The sequence below is a fragment of the Pelmatolapia mariae genome, linkage group LG7 (assembly GCF_036321145.2).
Source record: "Pelmatolapia mariae isolate MD_Pm_ZW linkage group LG7, Pm_UMD_F_2, whole genome shotgun sequence".
NCBI classification, from domain to species: domain Eukaryota; kingdom Metazoa; phylum Chordata; class Actinopteri; order Cichliformes; family Cichlidae; genus Pelmatolapia; species Pelmatolapia mariae.
The window spans coordinates 14,816,271-14,843,806 of NC_086233.1; the positions used below are offsets into that span (position 1 = coordinate 14,816,271).

Genomic DNA, 27,536 nt, shown 5'->3' on the forward strand with positions numbered 1-27,536 from the left:
ATAGCTTGAAGTAACTTGAAGTAGTTTTTTTCTGTATGACTTCATCAGTCTTTCATATCACCATGGAGGAATTTTGGCCAACTCTGATTTACAACATTGCTTCAGTTCATTGAGGTTTATGGACATTCATTTATGCACAGCTTTCTTTTTTGATCAGGCTCAGCTCTAGATTCTGACTGGGCCATTGCAGCATTGTGATTCTTTTCTTTTCCAGTTATTCTGTTACAGATTTTCTGGTGTTTCTTGGGATAATTGTCCTATTGCACGAAGACTTTTTGGCTGAGCTTTAGCTGTTGGAAAGATGGGCTCACATTTGACTCTAGAATGCCTCTAGAGGAGTTTATGGTCAACTCAATGACTGCAAGGTGCATGGGACCTGTGAATGCAAAACAAGCCCATACCATCATCATAATTAGCACTGTTTGTGCTAATATGCTGTGTTTGGTTTTCACCAATCGTGTGCTGCCATGTTATTTTTAAGAGGGAAGAGGCTTTCTTCTGGCAACCCTCCAAAACAAGCCATACTTGTCAAGTGTTTTTCTAATTGTACTGTCTGGCTTATTTGTACTGAACTTTAACATTTCACATGCTAACTGAGGCCAGTAGAGTCTGACATGTAGCTCTCAGGATTTCTGAGCATTGGGATCAATTTGCTGGTACATCCAGTCATCGGATTATTAGGAACTTGAATGTTTTCCACTTGTGAAGAATCTTTCTTCGTCTAGAATCATGGACTTCAAATTGTTTGGAAATTACTTTTAATCCTTACCAGACTGATGGGCAGCATAAATTCCTTTTTTAAGGTCATTGGTGATTTATCTTCTCCTTGGCACTGTGTTAACACACACCTGAATGCTTCAGACCAGTAAACTACCTATACTTCTGTTTTTGTAGAGGAGCTCACGCTTGCTGATGATCAGTTAATCAAGTGCATTTAATTGCAAGATGAAGCAGTGAGGGTGTACTTAGCTTTTCTGTGTTATTTATTTCGTTTTTTTCTGTGGTGACTGAGCAGTACCAGGAACAATCATACTTAAATACTGAAATTGAGTTTCCTCAAACGACTGTATTTTTTACTTCACATAAAGTTGACTGAAAGCTCCTCCTATTTGAGACCTACAGGATGATGCAGGACTTAGGTTGGGTTCCCAATCCGCTCATGTAAGTTGGAGAGTAACACTACAATAGCAACCTCCTTAAGTCCCATCATAAATAGGCACAGAATAAACTAAACAGTTCGCAGTTACATTGCAGCTGAAACAGGGTGAATGTTGATACTGTTAATATTTACAGCTCCAGTCAAATTGGACTCCTCAGTCAACATGGCGTGAAAGGTTTTGGACTCAACCCGACTCAACCTTAAGGCAAATACCTAGATCGTTACATAGAGGCCGAGCATACTGAGAAGCTTTGATTTTGACCGATGTCTTCAAATGCTGTTCTGTGTCTCTTTGAGTGCCAGCCTGCTTCCTAACAATGACTAGATTAAAATGTAATGTTTAACTTATTCCCTGACATTAACTAATAACATTGACAATTCTAATAAAAATATCTTAGCATGTTTTAAAAATGCTAAATTATGCAAACCAAACATGATAAATCCAGAAATGTGATCAAGAACTGTTATTCTCTACAGTTCTACAGTATGCTGTTACTTTTAGGATGAACCTAACATCTAAAGGTAGCAGTCAAGAAGCTTGTTCACACGACAGATTTAGGCCACGTCAAAATATCAGACTCTCACTGTAAGCTTATCATTGACTTCATGCTGTGGACAGAAGTCTAACAGATAAGACAGAGGCCGACCTCAAGTCCATGTAGACACTCTAAGAAGGCCACTTGCAGTGCAGATAAGGTGAGGCCTTGTTGCAAGGACTGTGATTCATGCAGACACCAAGGCCTGGTGTTAACAATGATGAGGAACCTAATTTGATAAGCGCCAAGTGCTTGGTATTTATCTGGCAATATACAAAATAAAAATCCAAAACATTTCTTTATTGGTTTCGATAAACTTGAAAGTGACATAATGCATAGAAGCAGAAAAAAAGATTTATCCCTGCTCCGAAGGACACAGTAACGTCATTCTGTATCACTTCTGATTTCTAAACAGTCTGACTTTCAACAAAAGAGCCACTCATAAGGTCGAATCTACATGAGAAATTCACCCACTTTGTCATTACTCAAAACAATTACACTCTGGCCCGTAAGCGTTTCTGTTCTCTAGCCATGCTGTAAACTAGCTAGTCATCTTCATAATCTAACATCAACAGAGAAAACACCTTCAAAGGACCACATCAAACATACACTAAGTTTGTTACATTTATTGCATTCTGGGGAATAAACTGTTCAATTAAATGTGCTGCGAAATGTTTGATGGTCCTTCACAATGAAAGCAATGTTTGATCTGTATCATAACAATGTGTGTACAGTATATGCAATGACATTATATACCTGGCCTCAGGAAACAATTAAGGGGTTATTTATACAGCACCTTTCAAAGCCAACATTACAAAGTGCTTCACAAAAACAAAGACTGAAATTACTCCAAGATGAAGGCAGCTCCAACGTTCAGAAGTTTGTAATTAGTCGAAGATCTAAGTCATAGGCTTAAAAACCGAAGGCATTTTTAAGGGTGGTGGGAAGGAAGGGCTGTGTGACGTGAAAGGGAAATATTAGGTTTGTGTGTTGTTTGTTATTTTGTGGTATAATTAATTTAGCAAAATGTATGAAAAAAACAAAAACAAAAATAAAACAAAAACCAATAAACCGTCCCTTTTCAGGGGATTTTTGTTTTGTTTTCCATTTTTGCTTGGAAGAAAAGAGACTCAAATGATTATTCATATTAACTATTTGTATACTTATCTATCTACTGCTGAGTTGTTATGAATTTTGTGAACACTGGTGTCATGTTTTAAAATACCAAATCAAACACTATATACAGAACCACTGCATATTGACTGTCAACTGGAGAGTATAACATCACATTTTGGGGTGGCTGTAGCTCAGGAGGTAGAGCAGGTCATCTACTGATTCGAAGGTTGGTGGTTTGATCCCTGTCTCCCATTCGTCTGCATGCCAAATATCCTTGGGTAGTTAGTAAGCACTTAAAAGCACAGGTGGATGAATGTGGTATGTTGTGTAGAGCACTTTGAGTACTCCGGGAGAGTAGAAAAATGCTATATAAGAATCACTCAATGTACATTTTCATGAAAATCAAAAGAAATTGGATTTTTAAAAGCACATAAAAAATAATAATCACTTTGTGTGTGACGATGTTTGTGCAAAGTGTCGTTCAGATTGGCTCACCCATTAAGGAGGAGATAGGGTACATATACTACATGTACATATACAATTATAATAAGTTATACTCTGTAGTTTTTTGTTTGTTTGTTTTTCAGAGTTACAGATATCTTTGAAAGCTCACTTAAAACATAACCAGCAATTCAGTACAGCAAAGTAGCTTATTTGTCCATTGTGATCATAGATACTAGCATACACTATATGGGCCACACGTCTTAATCTTTGAATTCAGGTGTTTTTAGTCCCATTGCTACAGTTAATCAAAGACCTGTCCGTGCAGTCTGCCTTTCAAAACATTTTGAAAGAATGGTTTGTTCTAAAGAGCTCGCTGAATTTGAGTGTGGTGCTGTAATAGGATTCCACCATTGCAACAAATCAGTTTCTTCAAGTTCTTCAAGAAATCAAGTTTCTTCACTCCTAGATATCCTGCAATTAAGTGTAAATGGTATTTTTCAGTTTGGGAACCACAGCAACTGCCAAGTGTCAGAACACAGAAAGTTACAGAGCGAGGTCATTGAGTGACCGTTTAATATTGCTAACTTTTGCTATTACACTCTTATTGTTTCCACTGTAATCGCCATAACAAGATGTTATGAAAATGTGATATGTGTTTAAATACTGTAGATCAATAAATCTTTAAACCCCTATTATTCTTTTGCGTAATCAACAAACATTGTTTCTTAATTTCTTTACATCTCGTGAGGTAGTGGGACATGCAGCATAATTTGGAAATTAATTATGGCCTGAATCAATAAACAGAAATGACTTGATTGATTTTTTTGTTAATTTGTGTTGTACTGTAGGTTGTAGAGCAGCAGCATCCTTTTACAGTGTTTAGCTCTGTTTACAAAGAACATATTACTGTAATTTAGTGTATTTTTGTGCCATTTTGTTAAAGTGTATCTTTGCAGTATATTTTGTGACTTGTTGCTGTAACAGTGTAGTACCAATATCGTCTTCCCTCAACTGTCTCCCATCTCTAACATGTAATGTCCATTCACTTACACATTTCCATCCTCTTTCCTCTCATGTCTCCAGGCGAGTGGTATCAAATTCACTCTCACTAATGACGACACTGAGAAATGAGAGTCAAATCAACGGCCATATATACGTAGTGTATTGACTTTACTTTAATTGGAAATCTCTGTGTCATGCAGCTTTTTAACATTTGTTCTTTGGTCCACATAGAGAAAAAAGTAGATTATGATTTTTTTAAAGATTTTAACAGAGTTCTGTACAAGAGCTATACAAGAAGATTGTCCTAAAACAACCTGCCTGATTTCTGACAGCTACTGGTAGTATGGGACATTTAATTAAAACCAATAATTTCTTTTATCTTGTTCTTGGGAAATGGCTTATATGGCTTGTTTCACAAACCTGGACATGACAACTGAATACTTTATAAAGAAGAGTGAAAAAACTTTGATGTAGTTTACTTTTACCTTACCTTTCTGCCAGGACACTGGCTGCACGATATAATTCAACTTGTATTACAGCTCCATTACATTGAGACTGAGCTTAAATAAACATATTATGCTGTAGTTGCCTGGCTCTTTTCAGTTCAGTGACTTTGAGAATCCTCTGTTCCCTCTCTGTCATTCTCCATATCTGCTGGTGTTGGATTCAAACAAAAAACAGATGATACAAATTATGCTCTTTGAAAACAAATTTTGTCTCATGTCATGGTTAATGGGCCTCTTTTAATACTCCATAAAGCATTAGGTCAGTCAGTCTTTCAACCAAGTTTAATTTATAAGCCATCGGCATCAACTTTATTTATTTTTTTCATTTTGTGTTAGCTAGGTTGTTGGTTTTCAGCTGCTGTGGATATACAAGAAAGCTTTCATAGTCTCATTTATACCTGTTATTTTAACACGAAGAAGCATCTGTCTCTGCACTCAATCCAAAGTCTTCTTTCACTTACTTCCTCTTAATGTCTGTTCGTGAGGACTCTGTCAGTTATTCTAAGAAGAGATGGTCCCCAATGATGGCTTTCCTTAACACTTCTTCCATCATCTTCTAACTAATTTAGCTGACTGATCCTTCTCCAAATTCATCTCTCAGCACTGGTTAACAGTCCCATTTCTACTGTCTTCCTTCCTGTTCTGTTTCACATCTGGCTGTATCGTCCTCAAGTAAAACAAAATTGCTCGTATACTCAAGAAACCAACACTCAAACCCAATTATATATTTTGAAATTGGGCTTCTTGTTGTCACTGAAGCACTAAACAATGACTCATTCCCCTCAGTCTTCTTATAACTACGTTTATGCTTTTAACACCGAGTCACCAGATGCTCTGAGTCTTTCCTACCAACGCTGTTGGGTCATTTCTTACTTGGTTGACCTTATTTCTTTGTCCCGTTAGACCACACTATGATTGTAGATAGTGATCCCTGCTCAGCTTTCCAGGAATGTCTTTGTGCTTAGACACAAACATCTCTGATGTAAGGACCACAAGTGTGAGACAACACAGTCCTGCACGTCTGCAATGTTAAGTTTAATCCACTTATTATTTTTTACAGGTGCTTTACAGTAACAGCGACTAGCTCTCTTCTTACTGTGAAGCAGAAAAATCACAAAGCACTTTGCACACCTGCTTTGCATTTGCTGGAAAATGACAGAACTTCACCAAGTTATTACTGAGAAAATTGTGTCGTATTTCAAAAAATTTAAACATATTGTCTCCACTATATTACAATCAGGCATTCCATATATAAATCTCTCTCCCACTCTCTCTCTTTCTGTGCACATGCTTTATTATTTTTTCAAGTTAGTAGTTTTGCTTTAGTTGAAAATGCACATGCTTTTGTGCATGAGTAAACTGTGGTACAAAGCTCACTTTATATCTGTGTGTCATTTGCAAGACAACATGGGACAATGGGTGTTTTTCTGTGTGTGCTTTTATGTTTTTTCAGCTTACGTGGCTCAGAGGTGAAACAGTGCTGGACTTTATACATATGAGGCTGAAATGATTCAGGAGCACTAAATGGAAATATGTAAAGATGGGTTATTGTGTGCCCAATAGACTGCATTTAAAAGAAAACAGATAGAAGAATATGGAATGTTTAAAGCATCCAGCCAGTGTGGAAGTGACCAACTCAGATGTAATGTAAAGACACAGTTATCTGTTGATTGGTGCTGAGCAACAGACTAGAAAAACTAGAGTGTAAACTTCACACAGCAGCCTATGATATTAGTCAGAGATGCTAATTTTGCTGCATTTTAACATAGATGTTAAAACCTCAAGTGGCTATTTGAGAAATTGTCATTTTTGCCACTTCCCCATTAGTTTGAGTTTTCAGTCCTGGAAGTCGCTGTTTGCTTTAATAAAATTAAGCTTCTTATATTTCAAGTGCTGTTCCAGAAGTCTTGATGTTTGTGATAGTGGCTTCTTGAAATGTGGGCAGAAATATGTTCAGCTTCAAGCCTAAGCACCACTGACAAATAATGCTATAATGATGGGTGGTTAAGTCATCGACTGCTGCCTGCCTCACTGCTTTAGTCATACAATTTGTATGACTGCGAGTAGAGTTTGTGTATAGCATGCGTTATTATGGCACTGGTGCTTCTTGTGGAATTAACAGACATCCTCCTCCCACTCTTTCTCCATCTCTCTCTCTGTTTACGTGTAGAAAGAATACACGCTTCTCTCCATGGGGAGGGGAATTTTAATACTGAACATTGCCCTGAGTGTTTAAAAGTCTGTGTTTATGAACACTTTAGCAGCAAAAGGCATTCAATAACAAGTTCCATTTTTAATGAGAAAAAAAGCCACTAATACAAAGAAATAAATAAATAACTGGGTATTGCACACATGTTGACCACTATGATACAGTATGATATGGTACACTGCTGACTCAATGTGTATTTTGAAGTGTGGTGTAAGCATGTGTGTGCATGCATATGCTCAAGAGATGCACATGTAGCTGAGTTGCTTATTCACATCAGAGTGACGCATGTGGTTAAGGAGCCTGCTGAAGCTGTCCAGACAAGCTGCAAAAACACACGCACACACATATAGAGCACAGAATGTGATGCTCCTGCAGTGGGATTATCAGGTAAACCTGTGAGTTCAATCTGCGGCTGGTGGTTAATACCTTCTAAAGAAGTTTGTAGCGGACGGCTCCATTCTGGATTGGTGTTGTGGCATGAAAATATGCGTGTCTGCAGCATAGAAGAGTCATCATAAAATCTGTAGTTAAGGCTCCAGACATACAGATATTTGTTGTAGATTTAAAAAGCTATTTGCTATCCTGTTTGACTTCACGCATCTGGCTTGTAAGAGGAAGTACTTGGCTTGTTGCACTGGGGACTGAAAGTGGGTGGTAAGGAAGACGATTAAAGTTTGTGAAGTGCAGCCGGGGCAGACAGGTTGTGGAAGGAAAAGCAATATGCTAATATGCTGCTGGACATTAATGGTAAAATGGTAAGAAATATTCACAGCTTTTTGCTCTGTCTGTATTTTTTTTAAGTGAGTGATTTATGTATTCTCAGTGCTGTCACTGTTTCTTCAACAGGTTTCAGCTACAGAAGAATGTGTAGGACCCATGAGATTGTCTCAAGAGCCAATTCAGGTAAGAGTAAGACAGTCCGTTGGGTCATGTTCATATCTAATGTTTAAGAACAACTTATGAGTGCAGTTTATGGCACCAAATTTCCACCCCCATAAGTGTAATTTAGTCTCCTAGACAAACGAATTCAAAATGTACTATGAATTCCCTGTTTGTGTCCAGTTGGAATTTGTATATGCGACTTCATTTAAAACAGGGAAAAATTACAAATACACTGCCTATGCTACTTATACCATTTATACTGCTTATAGTTTATATCACATTAGGACTTCTTCAGATTTTATCCCAGAAAAAAATCATTCCATCTCCACTAAAGGACGAGAATACTTTTGCAGATTGATTTTTATTCGTAAAGTGACTTTATCCAAAGTGTAGTTAACAGTATTTGCTGTGATAATGATTTACCTGACTAAAGTGGTTGAAGATAAATTTACTTTTTTGATTTAAAGTAAAATATGGTCTTAGCCACATAAACCCTGTTTGCCTTTGTAGTCCAAAATTTTCTTTTGTAAGTCCCCGAAATAATATCTTCTATCCCTTGCGTTGCATTCATTCTTGAATCAGTGCTCTAAGACCTATTTGCTGTGATGTTTTCTGGATATAGTTTGCCATTTTAGATTAATTTTATGCATCTTAAATACCTGTAGACACCTTGTCTGTCCTCTGTAATTTTGGTCTAGCTAAGATTTCATCTTGCCTATCAAGAACTCGGGTAATATTGTGGGGTTAGGTAGGGTTGAGTCAGGGATTGTCTGTACTCATCCTCTGGTTAGGGATTAGGACATGTGCTAACAAGATTTATCCTTATGTAACAGAGAAAGTAAGAGCTCTCGGAGGTGACTAGCTGGTTAGAATGTAGGTATTACAAAGCATTCCTTATTCCAGCAGTTCTGCTACTTTATTAGCTGCTCGTTTATTGCTTTTATTTGATTTGCTTTGGTTTGAGCTGTGCTGCTTTGACCCATCTCCAGGGGTTTTTGAGTTCAGTTCAGCTCCCACTCCAGTGTGGTGATGTGAGAGGCCTGGCATGCCACTCGTGTTCATGCTGAGCTAAAGAATCCCACTCTATCCCTTCACCCTCCTCCTTATTTACCAAACCCAAAAGCACTATAGCTGAAATCTCTGGCAGCATGCAAGCAGGTGGTGGGACCGAAGGCTTTATTAAGCCTTTTTCGACTTCATCTCATGGCCCATAAAACCCTAAAACTGCTCTTTTAGTTATACGTCCAACCTTCTGCTGGATCCATGACCTGAGTCGCTCCTCCTCTTCTTCACTCCTTCCACAGGAACAGAGAGATGAAAAGAGAGATAAAATGTTCTGCAGGAGAGAGTTATATATTGTGGGTTTTCCTTGACATTTACTATTACTGCCTGATGGCCCTGGAGAGTTTCAGATTTGCTACATACCTCCTCCATCAGCTTATCTAATGCTTCATGTGGTTTCACTTGTTACACACATAATTAATAATCTAAAGTGCATTGTAATTATATCGCAGATCCATGTAAAGAAAGGTAATTCTGTTGTTGAACACTTTTGTCATTTTGTATCTTTAAACTTTTAATGCCTTTTTGTGTGTAAACTCAACTATATAAACATGCAATTGCAGTTGAAGTTGTTGCTCAAATAATTCATGTGTTCATCAGCAGAATCCTTGATGGAAGGAAGTTTTATCATTGGTTTACTAAAAATAAGAGCTTGTTAAAATTAAAAGCAATGTTTCTGTGTCTAATTAATCCTTGACAATTTTATATGTAAGTTAAAGGCATCACACCTTTGATTTACATCTAGTTTATTGTGATATAATATGTTGAAAAACAACTTACTCATACAGACTTTGTGTCCTCTAACTTTGACATAGATTTACTTGGTTATTTATTTATCTGAAACAAGTCCTCAGACATTTATTTATTTATTGCAATTCTTTTCTTTTGAAAAGATTTTCCATGTGGATATTCAAAAAATGATAAAAATCCAGTTAAAATTGATGGCTATTAACCAAATCCTACCACAACCCTAACACTAGTTAGGTAAGCGGTGTTAGGATTTTGTGCTTCTCATTTTTTGTTTTTCTTTAATTTATTAATTAATTTTTAAAACATGCTTATCGGAGCACATAAGATTTTACACTGCAAAATGTAATGAGTTTGTTTTAAACTGTTTAAACTGCAGTAGTGCAATTATCATCATTAAGTCATCTTAAAATGGGACTTTAAAGTCATTTGTAATATCTCAACATAAGTAGCAGAGCTAAAATATGCCAAAGTTAAAAAAAAAAAAAAAAAAAAAAAAGGTTTAGACTGGAATGCTGACTGAAAGGTAATCTTTAATGAATTCATTACTTTATAATTATATTTGAAAAGCATGAAATCAGTGTTTCATTAACAGCCTGACCTAAACACTGTCTACAATTTTCAAACTAATTCTGGGATGTGTGTGTAATGTGTATGTAGGATATGCTAAGCTGGGAGGTACTCCAAAATATACACGATAAACTACGCAGGTTATAGTTTTGACATCATTCATATGAAGGAAAAAACTTTTTTAGCTAACTTTCCCAACTCCCCAGATATAGTGAGGAAAGTTGCTTTTGTTATAGTCTTACGTGATAGTCATCTTACACTCTTGTACTCTCTTTTTATCCCAGTAATATCTAGCTCAGTCAAAACTGTTGTTAACCGCTATTTGAGCTGCTGTTCTGTCTTGTAATTACCTTGGATCTCAATAGGCGTGCACATGTGGAGTTTCTTTCGAGCCACACCTGGCAATTCTAATTTTTATCCCACATTTAAATACTGTATCACTGCACACTACAGTTTCCCTGTTCTGAAGTTTTTTATCACTTCATTTTCTAATCTTTGGGGCAGTTTCCATCATATTCATCCAAATTCTACAGAGCTTATGACCTTGTAGTGTCTTGCAACTTCCCCCATTGAGCAAAGCATTGCCAGCAAAGACTTAACCTGCTTGAGAACATGATAAAAACCTCCCCTACTTTCTCCATATCCATTGGCTAAAATCCAGACTTTATAAAAATGCGCATCCTGCAGTGCGAGCATTTGCATACTAGAGTCGGGACAGGGGAACAAGGGATGATAATGCTGTGCAATCCCAAAAAAGTTGATTGTTAAAATAAAATGCTGGAAAGCTGAAAGAAAAGATTTCATTGGCCAGCCTTTGACCTGATATACAGTTAAATGGCTCAAAGGTAGTTATCCCAGTGACACATCTGTTTGGAAGTCTCCCAGTGTTAAATGGCATCTGACTTGGGTGTGCAAACATGGCAGATTAACCTCTGAACTCTGAAAACGTGAGTCTGACCGCAGCAGCAACAGCAGCAGTCCAGGAGGATAAGCCTCTGTGCTAGCTGAACAGTGTTTTCATGTAAACTATGAAGGCTGTGACTAACTGTGTCATTTGGGTGGCTTGATAGGTTTAAAAACTTAAATTGTATTTTAAGGGTACTGTAACCAATTAATTGCATAAACATACATCCATTTGCCTACCATTAACAGGGAGTTGCATTTAGAGAGGCGTCTAGCTGTGACAGATATGATGTTGGTGTGATGGAGTGCAGCCATGTGTTTAAATATGTTTGACTGTGTGTATATTAGATGGTGGTATTAAGACCAACGGCGCCTCCTATCAGGCTTGTCATTGGTGACATATTTGGGTGGCAGGTCAGAGATGTGTGCGGTCTGTGTTGTCCCAGGGTACGCTAGGTACTGTGTGTGTGGAATTTCACATGCTAGCACCATGGTTACACAAGCCAGCACAGGATCAAAGACTGTAGATCTTTCACAGGCACTCACAAATGGGAGCCCATTTTCTCCTCCTGTCCTCTCCTTCTGACATCGTCTTTTGGCAGTCTCACCTCTTCTTTTTCATTTTCTATTGTTTCTGTCGCCGCCTGTGAAGGACAACATATGAACACTCTGAAATGCTCTCTGCCTGATTTTACTGTGGAGAATCATGACTTGGACTCCCTTCTGCTTATTTCACCCACTCACTCATTAGCTTTCTCCTCTCTCTGCTGTGCTTCCATGCACTCCGTCTGTCACTCTATCCTTTGTTGTCCTTAGAGGGAGTCAGGAGGTGATGCTGCTGCGAGGCAGAGCTGAGTACTGTTGATTCTGGCTGCAGTCCAGCTGCCTGCGTGTATATGTTGTGTTTCCTCACCACTGTACCAAAGGTGGTTGGTGTGTTCATGGTCAAAACACAGTGTGGGATCTAAAACATGTCCTCACTCTGCAGGTTTCATGTATGTCATGATTCTGTGCTGCTCAGTTTCAGTCAAAGCAGTAATTCACCTCTTGGAGAAGGCATTACCATGACGTTTACATGATGGCGGTTATTCAGCTATTCATTTCATCCATTTTAAATTTCCCCAGTCAGAATCGGGGGGGACAGGCAGGTGGAGACTCTTCTAGCATGCTTTTAACAAAAGATAGAGAGGCACCATGCACAGTTTGCCAGCTTATCTAAGGAAAGTCAAGCACACGGATGAGCACACACAATTTCCAATATTTCTCCCAAGCTGCATGCGTGTCTTGGGACTCTGGGAGGAAATCCACAAATCGCCAGAGAGAAAATTAAAACTCAACCCAGAAAAAGCAACAGAGCTGAGACTGAAAATCAAGACTGATGACACAGTTGACCATTTTCCTGCTGTTTATTTTTCTCAGTTTTTGATTTTACTCACATCGCTATACTAACAAAACAAATAAAGGAGCTGGTAATACTATGTTTTACTTTACCCAGTTATGCAAGCTTTACAAATGAAGTTGGGTTTTTTAGCTTTTCGTTACATCCAGACAAACTTCCTGTTTTGTCAAGCCTACACGAACACTAAGGGAACATTATGTGCTAATTTCAAAATGAAAGCCATCACTAGAGACACATGACCGATACATTCTTATATATTACTTTCTCAGAAACGTTAAAATTCGATTTCTGTACATCTATGAATATACTCCTTAGGGCTCATTATTAGACCTCAAGGGAGCTACCATTTCAGCGGCCAAACAGATAGATGTTCCCAAGCAAAGTCTCTCTAGGATCTTTGTCCTTCCCGTGCCGAGAGGCTGTTTTTCTGATTTCCTCTTACTGTCCAAAAACATGCATGTTAGGGTAATTGGTGGTTCTAAAATTAGATATAGGTGTGGATGTGAAAAGGCAGCCTCCATGTGTTCGTCCTGTGATGAACTGCCGACCTCTGTGGACTGTACCGTACATTTTGTTCCATGTCGCCTGTAAAAGGCTCCTGAGATAGACCCCAAGATTAAGATACAAAATTGTCACCAGAGGTCCAAGACCAGTCCCTGCAGTGTGCAAACCACCAGATTATAAATACCCTGAAAGAGGGTACAGTGGTAGGACTTAAGAGGTTACTGCCCCCATGACAAGTCATCACTAAAGCTATTCCTAAAGGTACAATAACACACTTATTTTATGAGTAATGCATGTTAAAGGTAATAAATTGTTTCTGTTTTTTTAGCCGTTTCTCTATGTGCTGTCATGTTTCGTAGCCTTATAATATAATGATAATAATATATAGATTGTTCTTAGCAAAAGACAAGAAACAACCAGGCTGGATTTCATAAAATTTGTTGACATTTTAAGCACAGGCAAAGGAAGGAGCTGTTTTTGGTTCCAGTAAGAAAAACATTAGGCAACGATCCTGATGCGAGCAGTATTTCGTGCTTTTTGGTTTCTTCATTAGGGTGGGGCCTCTCTGTTTGCCATTTGCATGTTCTACTTGTTTCTTCCCACAGTCCAAAGATATGCATGGTAGATTAAGTGGTGATTTGGAATTAAAACTGTGGATTTGAGCGTAATAATTTTGCATTACGTCAACATAAGGCTGTTTAATTTTTCTTTCATGCAGGCAGTTACTTACTTACTCCATAAACAGTGCATTATGTTAATCTGCAAAAAGGGAGGAGTGGATATAATTTAAGCCAGAATTTGTTACCTGTTGCTATTCACTGATACATCTCAGTAGCCTCATTTGTCCTGTAACCGTGAAAAATGTAACCGGCACATAAAATGTTCTTGGTCTGCTGTTCTGAATAGTGTCCTGTCTGAGTAGTAGACAAAGTAAAATATCTATTTTATAATTATCCCAGCAATAGAAGTACTCTCTTACCCCCATGTCCATTTCCTTGGCTCTCTCCAGGTCTTGCTCGTGTTTGCAAAGGAGGACAGCCAAAGTGATGCCTTCTGGTGGGCCTGTGACCGTGCTGGTTTCAGGTGCAACATTGCACGGACGCCCGAGTCTGCCGTTGAATGTTTCCTAGACAAGCATCATGAGATAATAATCATTGATGGACGTCACTCACGCTATTTTGAGCCTGAAGCTGTTTGCCGGTGAGTGAAGTCTTTGTAACCAGAGTCACTGGTTCTATATTTTCTGTAATTTCTCTATTTTCACTTCAGTGAATGTTTTGAGAGTGTTTCCTCCCAGCAGCTGGGAGAAGACATTTTAGGAAGTAATTTGGTGTTGTATTATATATTTAAGAGTATATTGATACTTCTTTAATGTTTGGAAACCATCTCCTTAAACTGAAAAAGAAAACAATACTAGCAAAGAAATGATTTAACCAAATCCACATCTTTTTGCACATAATCATGTGCAATATATAGATCAAACTACATCAGTCAAAAGTTATAGCAAGGAGCAGTGAGTACTGAAGCTCCTATAGCTTTGGGACTCTGTTGTGAAGAACTGGTTGGTGCCATCTGGTGTTCACTGAAAGCAACACCGAAATCTACAACTTGAAACCTGATGCTCCAAGTTATATTTACAGATTTCTTTATTCAGTTTTTCTCCAAAAGCTTTTTTTGCCCATTTGTCCAAAGTGGCCGTGGCAGTGCTGGCAGCTTTTCAAAAATATATGCGCCTGCGAAATGATCCCGTTCACTCCCAGTCCTGTGCCAGATGTTAAATCCTTACTGGTCATAGAGTTGTGTGCATTTGTTTATTCATTTACTTATTTATTTACTGAGAGCGACCTGTAGTCCTGTGTTCTGGATACATTTCTACAAATTTCTTCTTTTAAATAACATGACTTTCAAGTTTTCAAGTCAGCTTATTCTTTGTTTTAATAAATAAATCGAAGCTGGATGTTCCTTCGATTTTTTGGCATCTATTTAAAGAAAAACTTTATTCCATATTATTTTTAGCCAAGACAAGTGACTACTACTTATGTGTTTGATTTAGTTTTCCTGCAGACCTTTTAGTTATTGGCCTATAGTAAAAAGCTGTGCCCATATATTTTCTTGTGATTTATTTTAAGTGCTTCATTATTTCCCCAAGTAAAGGAACAGATCCATTTATCTCCCCTGTCTCCAGAATACCACAGTTTGGCAACTCCTCCCTGTTTCCTCCTTCGCTCCTTTCCTCAATGTATTTTCTTTTCCTTTTCCACCTCCCGTCCTTATCCACCGTGAGGATCTCTTCCATAATCCATTCCTTCTGTTCCTGCTTTCATTCTCTAACACTGCATACTCATTCCTCCTCCACCTCCAGGCCCCTTTCCCTTGCGCTTTGCCAGTGGCCTGGCTTTGTGGCCAATCCTCTGAGGTACATGTTTGGTTTGGTGTTTCTGTGTAAAGCGCAGAAATGTTCTGTCCTCCTTTTGAGGCAATGACATCAACCCCCAAATCTGTCCACATGTTTGTCCTGTACATGAGTCCAAGCCACTTCTGCTGAACTCCTGCTGACTTTGTATCTGTATTTGTGTTATTTTCAGGATGATCCGTGCCACAAAGCCCTCTGAAAACACAGTTATTCTAGCTGTTGTGCCACAAAAGTAAGTTTGAGTTAATCTTTTTTGTAAATTTTAATAGTCTGTGTTAATAATTAATTAGAAAATTATTCACATAAGACTTTAAGGTCTTTAAGGCTCAACTTCAAAACAAACTTCAGAGGTTTACAGTATCCCATTAGTATGGATAGCTATGCCTTTAAATGGGGTAGTCTTACTATGTTGGGTTCATGTACAGCATTACACTTTTTTTAACGATTTTAAGCAACCATGAACTCTTTCAGGTTCATTTTTTAACTAGACTTTTAATTTGAAAATCAGCTCATCAACTTCTCAAAAAAAAAGTTATTCTTAAAATTTTTTTATATATATATTTTTATATAATTCTCTTAAAATCTGCAAGGTCAACAGCAACCTGTCTACGGTTATGGTTGGATGGTGGATTTTATTTTAGTCACATGGTAAACAGACAAATTTTCAGTTGCAAGATGATGTTATAATTTAGTATTACTTTTTGATTTTTAGATTGTTTGTTCAAAATAGAAGAAATGTCTATTAAAAAAGGATGGATATCAACCAAACGCAAGAACATGATTTTTTTTTTTCAATAATATGACTTTGCTATTGAAAATCTTCTTGTCTCCTCACCCTCAACCCAGTCACGGCAGATGGCTCCGCCCCCCTGAGCCTGGTTCAGCCAGAGGCTTCTTCCTGTTAAAAGGGAGTTTTTCTTTACTACTGTCGCCAAGTGCTTGCTCATAGGGGGTTGTCAGATTTTGGGGATTTTCTCTATATTATTGTAGAGTCTTTACCTTACAATGCAAACTCCATTGAAACAATTGTTGTTTTCATTTGGTGCTGTTCTTTTTGGATGCAATCACTCATATTAAAAAAAAGTTGACTGACTTTTGAGAGTTTAAACTGCACAGTTTTCCATTCATTGTTTGAGCAGACCACTCCAAGCATGATTTTGAAAAATGATTGTGGTTGTAGATGGTAATCATTCTTTTCTGTCACTGTATAGACCGTCTGACCAAGAAGAGCCATCTGTTCTTCCTCTCCTCTGCGCTGGATTTAGCAGAGTATGTCCAACAACTTTTGCCTGTGCTTGTGACTTTGTTTATATCAGATGCAGCCCTCAATGTGTTATGCTTGTTTCTCCTTGAGGCGTTTCATTGATCATCTAAAGATTTTAAACACTTAAACAGCAGCGTGTTGCCAGTTTTGAAAGAGGCACTTATTGTCTATATTTTTTAATGGTGTGAAAATGACGTTGGAGGTTTCAATAGATTTGCTACTGACTCATTCAATCTTTCCACCCCCTTTCTCTCCTTCAAATGTCACTTAACCTTGTTTGGCCTCCAGAGGTTTGTGGAGAACAACAGTGTGTCAGCATGCTATAATGAGCTCATACAGATGGAGCATGGAGAGGTGCGCTGCCAGTTCAAACTCAGGTACAAGTGGAGGGCAAAGACACTTAGATCATATCATGCAATTATGTGAACATGCACAGACATATACTGTGTAAGTGTTCTTTGGTACTGAGTTTCCTAATTCTTAGTCTGGTGGCTTTATTCATCCACAGGGCTTGTAATTCCATCTTCACTGCCTTGGAGCACTGCCAAGAAGCTGTGGAGATCACCAGTGAGGACCACATAATACAGGTAGACATATTACACACCTTCCAACGCAGCAAAAGCTTTTCTTTAAATCACAAAGCTAGTGATAGTCAGTATTTGTGTAATATCTGTGGCTCTCATCCTCAAGTAGTTAATCCAAAAAAACTGTTTATGACTTTAATGCATTTACATATAAATTGTGTCTCTCTTAGTTTTTGTCATGGTCGCGGCAATTGTAAACTAAATAGAAACACAACAAAGCATCACATTTACAGATTTTACATACATTAAAAACAATGTGCTACATAAAAAAGTCAAACTCAAGTCACCACAAATCAACATGTACCTCCTTATAGACAGATTATCCTTTCCCCCTCTGTATGGGGAAGAGGTGATCAGGGAAATTTAGACATAAGAGGACAATAAGAAAAATATACAACTTTTTCTTTTACTATAACAGTTTTGTGTTTATTTTCCAGTACGTGAATCCAGCATTTGAACGGATGATGGGCTATCACAAAGGGGAATTGATCGGGAAAGAATTGACTGAACTTCCCAAGAGTGACAAGAACAGAGCTGATCTGCTGGACACCATCAACAACTGTATCAAAAAAGGAAAGGTCAGTCCTGTACCCATTCATCTCCATCCAACCTATCTGTGAGATCTGACAGCATTTCATACCCTGACTGGCCTGTCGTCTCTGAAGGAATGGCAGGGCATTTATTATGCCAGAAAGAAATCAGGGGACAGTATACAACAGCAAGTGAGGATAACACCAGTCATCGGCCAAGGAGGGTAAGCCAAGTTAAACAAGGATAAGTTGTTAGTGTACAGCTCCTAGAAAGAAATCTCTGATTCCTGTCCTCTTCCCACAGGAAAATTCGACATTTTGTAGCCATCAAGAGGCCGCATATTGACAACAACAATCAGGTAGGTGAAATGATCATCTGATCGTTTACTCTGAAAAGTTTCCTTCCACCCAAGGCAGGGACAATCATTTCCATCTGTTTGTCACTAACACTGCAAAAAAGAAATACCAAACTGAATTTCAGTATAGGTGAGGCATGGCTAATTCTTTAATAATACTGTACTTAGTGTAGAAGATATTTGTACAAACCTTGGCACAGGAGAGGTCATTATACAAGGAGTGAAACAGGAGCTTTGGCAATAAAAACTAGAAGTTAAAGGTTTTAATCAAATATTTACTCATTCAGGTACTTAAGGATTTTAATGTGGGACTCTCTTTCTTTGCTTACTTAGGGTTTTGGTTGGGTTTTGCTATAGCCACATCTTTAAATGATTCAGTTCTAATATATTTATGTAGTGCCAAATCACAATAACAACCACCTATGAGCAAGCAATTGGCAACAGTGGGAAGAAAAACTCCCTTGTAACAGGAAGAAACCTCCCAACAGAACCAGACTCAGAAAGGGACAGCTATCTGCCGCTACCAAGTTGAGGGTGAGGAGACAAGAACAATTTCAACAACAAAGTCATATTGTTGAAAAAAAAATCATATCCTTGTGTTTGGTTATTACACATCCCTAAATGACAAATATCCAGCTCCTACATGCAGGTGCTTGTAGTTAAAAAACAAAAAGAAGAAGAAGAAGAAGAAGAAAAAGGGCAGCTACAAAATATTATTTGTGTTGTGGAGCTTAAACAAATGTCAAACTATCAGCAGCGCTAATGCTGCAGTGCATTTTGGCCCAATCAAGTCTGGTGATGAAATATACCACTGAGTCCAAACTGCACTTAGTCACTGATTGCAAACTCTGCTGGCAGTTACATCTATATAAATGCTTCAAATGATCTGTAGGCTAAAGTGTCAGATTTACTTCAATACCTCAACAAAACATGTGGGCTCACAGGCTTCCAGCACTATTGAGCACCATGCACAGCTACTCTGAAGCAGGTGCCGCTACGCTCAGCTAGGTTCCCGGCCAATAACGTCATACTATGCTAAGCTACAACTAAGCACCAGGATCTCCCACTAAGGCCTAAGGAAGGCAAGCAGCCAGGCACCAAGGCTATTTATACCCTGGGCAAAGCTGCACAGGCACTAGGTTTAGCTCATTGCTCTCTTTCATCGTGTGTGCATAAGGTGAGTCAGCCACTGACATTTGACTGCCAAAGCCAAATGGCACTCATTCCTGCTTGTCGGGGCTGGGAATCCTTAGGCATGGCAGCGACTGATCCGATTCTAGTCATCCCCCACAACCTAAAATGTGCAGTGTCAAACTGGATGGTATTATCACAGTGTCATTTCTAGATTTTATTCATTTTTTACCACAAATTACCATAGGGAATTGATGCAAAGAAGCAACAAAGGTTTAGCATTTGATGGCTCTCTAGAACTAAATCATGACCCGAGGCATGTAGTACATCTTCACTGAGATTATCTATTTGACAACCCAAGGCCACAAAGGCCATTTCAGGATGCCATTTATGTGACATTGGATCCTCGCTTAAGATCTTTTCCTCTGAGTACTTAAAGCCCCACATTACTCCTCATCTTTTCCCACCCAGATGTTTGGCTGTAGACCATGGTTTCCGTTTCATTGTGTTGTTTAGTTAGCACTCCAGACTTACAGCAGGTTTTGGGTCAGTTTTGTTTGTCTTTCCCCTCATTATAATCTCAACTATTACAAGCTTTAGCCAAGCCAATTTAAAAGATGTTTAGATGTCTGCTTGTGCTTTGCAGCCCAAGAAGAACATTAAATTGTAGCCAGTTAAATCTGGAAACTTTGCATGTCATTAGACATGTTTACACTGTCTTAATCCTATTTACTCAGTGTGAGACACACTCAATGCCTAATAGCAACTTTTAAGCAAAGAGGGTATAAAAAAAAGACCAACTAGCCAATTCTATGAGATTGAAATGGATTTTAAAAATGACATGTAGCAAGGGATAGCTTTCATTGCTCCATAGCAAAATTACACTTTCCTAAATATGTAAAAATGATTTACAGTTATAGACAGTGTTTGTATACATGCATAAATGATTACATAAACTTGCAGGTTGCACTGTCAGCAAGTTGCATAGGTGCAGTGAGTCACTGGGTAAAGAAAATCTTCTTAACCTGATTAGAGGCTCTACCCATCCGAAGAACCTGAGTGTGACTAACAGGATGTACCATGCAAATTGTTACCTATATAAATATGCTGTGTTAAATGTATGCATGCAAACACACATATATATTGAGAGAGACAGACACAGCAAACAGGTTTAAAATACACAAAAGCTCATAGCCATGAGTTCTGCCTTTCCAAACATTTGTGAAAGATGGGTCATTCTAAAAGGTTCACTGAATCACATGTAGTAGTTACTGTAATAGAATGTGACAATGGTACTAGGTCAGTTCATAAAATTCCTTCCTTCCTAGATATTCCATAATCAACCTTAAGAGACATTATTGCAAAGTGGAAACATTTGGGAACCACAGCATCTGAGCCACAAAGTAGCAGACCATGTAAAGTTGCTGAGTGCAAAGAAGTGCACAGCACAAAAAAAATTTCCATCGGTGTGCAGACTTCAGACTTCTTTAACATCAGCATGAAAACTGTGTACCAAGAGCTTCAGGGCATGACCAGGCATAAATATCACTAAATAAAGAATCAAACGCAATTAGCATACTGCTAGTGTCACTGTGCTTGAGCCTATAGTGTGTGTTAACATGCTAAGTAGTTAGGGCCGTAACACTAGTTTTTAGTCTTTGAATTAAGAAGTGCTATGTCACTGATACAGAGACTGGGTGGGTTTATATTTATTAAGATCTTGTCCTGCAGACATACATTTTATGATATGCCATTTTTATATACTACATAAATCCATTCTGATCAAACACATTGGTAACACACTGGATCACTTTGTAGGCTATCCACTTTACTTACTCAACGACTTTAATACTGTATTCATAGTCATACTAAATTCTCCAGTCATACATAGGTTGTATTTACAATGCTCTGTTATAGTAACACAAACCTGTATATTCCTTGCAGTTCTTTTGCCTAAATCTATAATTTTGATAGACTGCTATATCTTAAAAATGATACAGAAGACTGAAATAAGATTGGAACAAATTCTTAAAAGTATAAAGAATGTTAAAATAAATCCAGCATTTTGCTTTAGCCCCAAATGCATCTGATTATATCCATCACAGTAAATGCATATCCACAGTGCACACCTAGATTTTAATCATCTCATGTTCTCTGTCTACCAGCTCCACAAGTTCAACAAGGAGGAGAGATACAGCGGGGAACATTCTCACTCAGGTATCTTACAACAATATTTTTTTTTCTTTTACAGTTCCTTTATCTCTTAATTGCAGAGGTGTATTTTATGGTTCTCGCAAGTAGAACTAATAGATGAATATAGAATGTATTGGAATGATTTTGGATAGGCTCCATTTGGAGAAGGTAAATTACAGAGTGCTAAAACAGGGTTGATCGACAATGGTCTGACAATGATAAAATAGGATGGATCATCTCAAACTGGTTTCTTGAATATGACAGCGAGCTGTACTCAAATGCATAAGGCATTGTAACCTTGGTTCTCTGAGTGAGAGACTGTCACATATTCCGAGTGGAGAGATAGTCTCGATATGATAGAGAACTCCCGTTTCACCGCATCCCAAAGGTATTCTATAACCAACCGTTTTACATCATGGATGTGTAGCCAACAAACATAAAGCAAATGCATGTGGAGCAGAATTTTTGAGGACTGTTTCCTGCACCTTGTCGAATCTTTGTCACAAAGAATTAAAGCAGTTCTGAAGGAAAAAGGGGATCCAACCCAGTACTAGTAAAGTGCATCTAGTAAAGTGGCTTTTAAGCGTATTAAATTAAATTAAATCAAGTAGCTAAAGCAAAAGTATTATCTATGCAGAATATATAAATGACACTGTTGGTTTAATAATTTTTGGTTCATTAATGTGTATTTAATTTTAATGTTGCACATGGAGATGATTTAAAGTACTTATATACTGCTGGGTAACCTTATTTCCTGTATTTAAGACTGCAGACTGTTAAGTAGCTTTAGCTTTAAAATAAATGGGATGGAGTATAAAGTAAAACACTGTAAATGCAATGGAGTTGAAGCAGAACGCTGAATAACAGTAAACTTTAAACAAGCTACAAGTACATTAAAACTGTACTCGAGCTAAGTCCTTGAGTAAATCTACTTTGTTAAATTCCGCTGTCCTATCCATGCTCTCTTTAAATGTCAGTGAATATTTTAAGGGGGTCACCAAAGTAAACAAGTCCACGTTTGTTATTATTCTCAAAGATGAAATTACTTGATAGTATTACATGCATTACTTCCATCCGCAGAGTGCTATTCTCTACGACACCGAGACAGAAGAAAAGATTCGATGGACGACCGATCGGTGAGCTCCCGTAGTAGTGACGGTAAGGATATTTAAAATGCGTTTTATGTTTTTGAGCCTCTGTTTAAATTGGTGCAACTCTAGTTTGTGCCACTCTAAAAGCACAACCAGACATCTAAACATATTTTCAATTGGCTTGACTAAAGCTGATAACAGTTAAGATTATAATGAGGGGAAGATAAACAAAACAGGCCCCAATCCTGATGTACAGCAAGTGTGGAGCGCTAACTAAACAACACAATGTAACGGGAGCCATGGTCTACAGCTAAACATCTGAAGAAGGTGTTTGAACACAAAACAACCGTAGGAGATTGAAAATAATAATAAAAAAAATGTGAATAAAGCAAAGGAGAACACAAAATAGGAGTGGGTAAAGAAAGAAAGAAAGAATGAAGGAATGATTGGAGATAGCAAATGAGAGAGTGAGTCAGACTGTGTTATGGTAGGTACTTGAACTAAAGAGATCGTACAGAGAGATGTTGAGGGCTGATGACATGCATACCTCCCTCTTCAACTCACTTTGACGCAGCTGCTATTTTAAGTTATCTCAGCTGCATGCTGCTTCTCCTCTGCTCACCCTCAAAATATTTTCTCTTGCTCTTTTTTATCTCTTTCATTCACGAGCAATTTGATGAAAGCCAAAAACATGTTATTATTACTGAGCACTAGTATAGATGATAATCCACAAGCCATAATATAGTGATCACAATAACAATACCATAATGTTTTCTACATTGCAGCTCCCAGTTTACAAAATCGAAGATACTCTTCTGTGGCCAGGATTCATTCTATGACCATTGAGGCTCCAATAACAAAGGTATGTTGCTTTAAGCAGTGGAGTTAATCATTTACAGTAAAATAAACCTTAAATGTACCAAAGCAAATGCTATGTAAAAATGACCAGAAGTCACAACTTGCAGTGTGTTTTTATCCCTCGATGCCAGAGACAATATGTTTGTGGGTTGTCTGTCCAGCCCTCAGCATGTACGTTCATCCATCTGTTTTGTTTTGTTGTTTTTTTTTTCATTACAAGAAACCACAATGACTCAACAAAGAACTTAGAAGAATTAACCTGTTAAAGCTCCGAAAACACTTTTTTTTCTTGGTTATAACTCTTTAAATTTCATACTCTTTTGATGACAGCATTGTACTCAAATAAAATGAAACATCAGATTATGAAAAAGTAAAATAGTGGCATTTTATTTCCAAAGTCAGCTTTATTGTGACTTCATAATGTTTTTCACTGCTGTGGCTGTTGTCCAAGTAACTCAGGAACAAACTGGAAGTGTTTGGACACATTTATAATATCTAACATATCAAGCATTTAGTAGCTTGAGGGACCACCTTTCACAGCAATAACATGAAGTGCTAACTGCTAACTGGCTACTCTTTTCCCTCATTCCCAGGTAATAAACATCATCAATGCAGCTCAGGAGAGCAGTCCAGTAACGGTAGCTGAAGCTCTGGACCGTGTGTTGGAGATCCTGAGGACCACTGAGCTCTACTCCCCTCAGCTTGCCTCCAAAGAAGATGACCCACACACAAGCGACCTGGTTGGCGGGCTCATGAGTGTAAGAATTAGTTAGTATACATACTTAAATATTGGTTCATAAGTTGAGATGCCTGAGACACTTTATAAGGAGACATAAGAAACAGGCTGTTTTTAATCACAGTGTAAAACTGTTACCTCATGCATATAAAATATAAAAAGGCATTTTCATTCAGCTGAGAAATATTTGCCTTCAGCAATCACGTTTGTGTTTTGGTACTGCCAACAGTTTTTATTTAATTTGAATTTGTTGAATAAGCCCAACTATGAGGTGAGTCACTGCACGCATACATTTCTGTTTTGAAAGCAAGTTTTAGGTTCCAGCAGCAATATTATAGACCGCTGATGCGGTCTATCAGTCAAATTGTTTAATGTATGATTTTTCTCCGCAGTATAGATCTGCTGTGTTTTCTAGTAACTACCAAAAGTACATCAATTCAGTGACAATGTGATAGTAAAGGAGATACCAGCTCTACTTTTCTCTTCCTATTGTTATGGTTCAGGCTCATCTTGTATTCATCTCTCCAAAGACGTTTTTTCAAAACAGGCTTTTTCTGACAAAGTCTTATCTGGCCTTCTTGTTCTTGAAAGTAACCAGTGGTTTGCACCTTGTTGTAAACACTGCATGTCCGTTTATGAAGGCGTCTCTTGATTAAAGACTTTGAGTCTTGACAAAAGTCTTCTTGTCAAGAGGTTTGTCTTAACCAAGAAAATAATTCTTTAATTATCCCCTTTAGTTGTCTTTTAGTGTTGTTGTGCATTCATTCTTTTAAAAAATATACCAGATTGTTGATTTGGCCACATCAAAAATTCTTACTATCTCTCTGATGGGTTTATTTTAGTTCCACTGCTTAATTATGGCCTCCTTCACTTGCATCAATATCTCTGTGGAACTTATAGTTGAGAGTTCCAGTGCAAAGACACCAAATGCAAGTTCAACACTCAAAATCAGCTTCAGAAAGTGACTTTCTGATGATGGGTACTGTATATAAAAATATCTAAACTAAACAGTTAATGCAGTACTTTTAAACTCCATTGGTTAAAGCGCTGCACTGAATTACATCAATTGAAACACACTTTTAATGGTATACAGAGGCACAACTACAAAAGAAACTCTGCAAAATAAAGTTTTAAAAAGTTTTCTCTCCTTGGAAGTTTTACTTGTTTCACCATCTCTATGCCGAGTGGCTCACTTTTGGAAGCAGACTTGAGTGGTCAGGTAGAGAATAGCAGTTTTCTAGTCTTCCATGTTGGGTTTATTTTGATGCTTAGTTAATCCACCAACTCTCCCCAATAAATGCATCTTTCACTACAGTTTGTTGCACTGTGTGTGCAAGTTGAAATATTGAGCAAGGCTACCACATTATTTGTTTTGGGGTTCTAATGGAATAGTCAGATGTTAAGAATAATAGGCTCACTGTCTGTCTCAAGAAACAAAATCATTTTCAAAAAATCATTTTCTTCATTTTTTTTCCCTCCAGGATGGGCTGCGCAGACTCTCTGGAAATGAATATGTTTTCTGCAAAAGTAAGTTTTAATGCACTGTAATATCAATGGCAACAAAGAAAAAGAAACATAGAGGAATGCAGTGGGTACTATTGCACACTGGTGTGTTTTCATGAGTGAATATCCACAACAAGGGGGTGAAAAATCAATATATATTGCACAATAATCCTGTGCATTGTGTAAATATTTAAATATATGTATAAATATATTGGCAACACTGGGGCAATAACTTCATAGTAGCTAGCTGTTAATGAAGCATTAGGTTAAAAACATGTGGGACTAGAGATATGTTTGGGTGTTGCCTTTTGGGTGTTGAATGTGGTCTGTTGTCTTGATGGAATCCCTTGAATAAATATTAAGTTTAAAGTTGTTGTTGGCAGGATGAAAGAGTCGCAATGTTCTTGTAACATTGTACAGTGTGTATTTTTCCATCTCAGTTTATTACATAACCCCATTATAATGACTACAGTCACAAGAGCACTTAACTGAGAGATGACCCAAAGCAAGAGTCAATTTTCTGAGAAATGGTCTAATTTGTCATTATGTTGAAAGCTGTGTCTTTGTAAATGTAACTGCAACACCACCGGTGCTCCTTCACTTCTCTAAATAATTTTATTGCACACTGTCTTGCTACCACAGTCTTTACATTTTCAGAACAATTAGCTATAGCTATTGGTATAAATATTACAGAGCCAACACAGGTACAATAGTTCTTTGGTCTTTTTATGGTCACATTTTTATGTGTGTGTGTGTGTCTGTCTATTAGACATGAGTCAGAGCCAGCTGGCTATCCCAGTCACTTTGAATGATGTTCCTCCAAACATCGCTGAGATGCTGAATGATGAGGAGTGCTGGGAGTTCAACATCCTGGAGCTGGAGGCAGCTACACACAAAAGGTACAAAGATGATATAATCCAGAGAGTCCAAACAATATCAAATTCCTTGGATTCGAAAAAGCTACATATGCTTATTGGCTTCAATTCATTTCGTTATCCAGTAGTGATCTGTTTTGCTGCATTTTTCTTACTTTAACCTGTTCCACGCATATTCATCCAGTCCTTTGTGTGATCCCCTGCAGACCGCTGACGTACCTAGGCCTGAAGATTTGCACAAGTTTTGGAGTGTGTGAGTTCTTAAACTGCTCGGAGGCTACACTGCGCTCCTGGCTGCAGCTCATTGAGGCCAGCTACCACTCCTCTAACTCCTACCACAACTCCACACACGCTGCAGATGTGCTGCACGCTACAGCCTACTTCCTACGCAAAGAGAGAGTCAAGGTTAGAAGAAAAGCACACATATAAACTGAGTGAGCGGCACATGAGAACGATAAATCTAAAACAGGAGATACTAAATAATATATACACATTTAATGAATTGTATATTTAGGTTTATTAAGGAAAGTATACCAAAAATACACCCAAAAAAACATGTTATGCTAATAACAAGAAAATGTAATGATACTGTTGATAGAAGATGTTGTTTGCTGGTGCATATTATTAAAAAAAACTCTAGATATGTTTGCATACCAGCATTTATTAAAAGGAACACAAGCAAAAAATCTGAATACGACACAAAGAAAGATTCATTGTACAATCCCAATTCCAAAAAAGCTGGGATACACATACAGATGAACTGGAATAGGACTGGGCGTCTCTGTTCACGGCACCCCTTGTGTTCTAAAACCAGATAAGCAGCAGAAAATGATGGTGGATGGATGAATGGATTTAAATTCACTTTTTTATTTTATTTGCAATTGCAACTGAAAAAAGCCTCATATAGCATCGTGCAATACAGATATAGTATTCATTATATAGATTAAATTAAATCCATCCATC

General features: G+C 37.8%; 1 protein-coding gene across 3 annotated transcripts in view; it reads left to right on the forward strand.

Annotated features, from left to right (window-relative positions):
- Positions 1-27,536, forward strand: part of pde8b (phosphodiesterase 8B) — a 44,307-nt gene that overhangs the window by 5,873 nt on the left and 10,898 nt on the right. Inside the window, exons 1-17 of one of the 3 annotated variants that reach the window (XM_063478052.1) lie at positions 7,315-7,359; positions 7,819-7,875; positions 14,049-14,239; positions 15,625-15,684; positions 16,664-16,721; positions 17,005-17,093; positions 17,225-17,303; positions 17,738-17,878; positions 17,966-18,054; positions 18,135-18,189; positions 21,483-21,534; positions 22,591-22,668; positions 23,387-23,463; positions 24,053-24,217; positions 25,677-25,722; positions 26,468-26,597; positions 26,780-26,978. In XM_063478052.1, coding sequence (XP_063334122.1) covers positions 7,336-7,359; positions 7,819-7,875; positions 14,049-14,239; positions 15,625-15,684; positions 16,664-16,721; positions 17,005-17,093; positions 17,225-17,303; positions 17,738-17,878; positions 17,966-18,054; positions 18,135-18,189; positions 21,483-21,534; positions 22,591-22,668; positions 23,387-23,463; positions 24,053-24,217; positions 25,677-25,722; positions 26,468-26,597; positions 26,780-26,978 — 1,590 coding nt within the window. In that variant the 5' untranslated portion in view covers positions 7,315-7,335. The other 2 variants (XM_063478051.1, XM_063478053.1) reach the window with 2 other exon arrangements.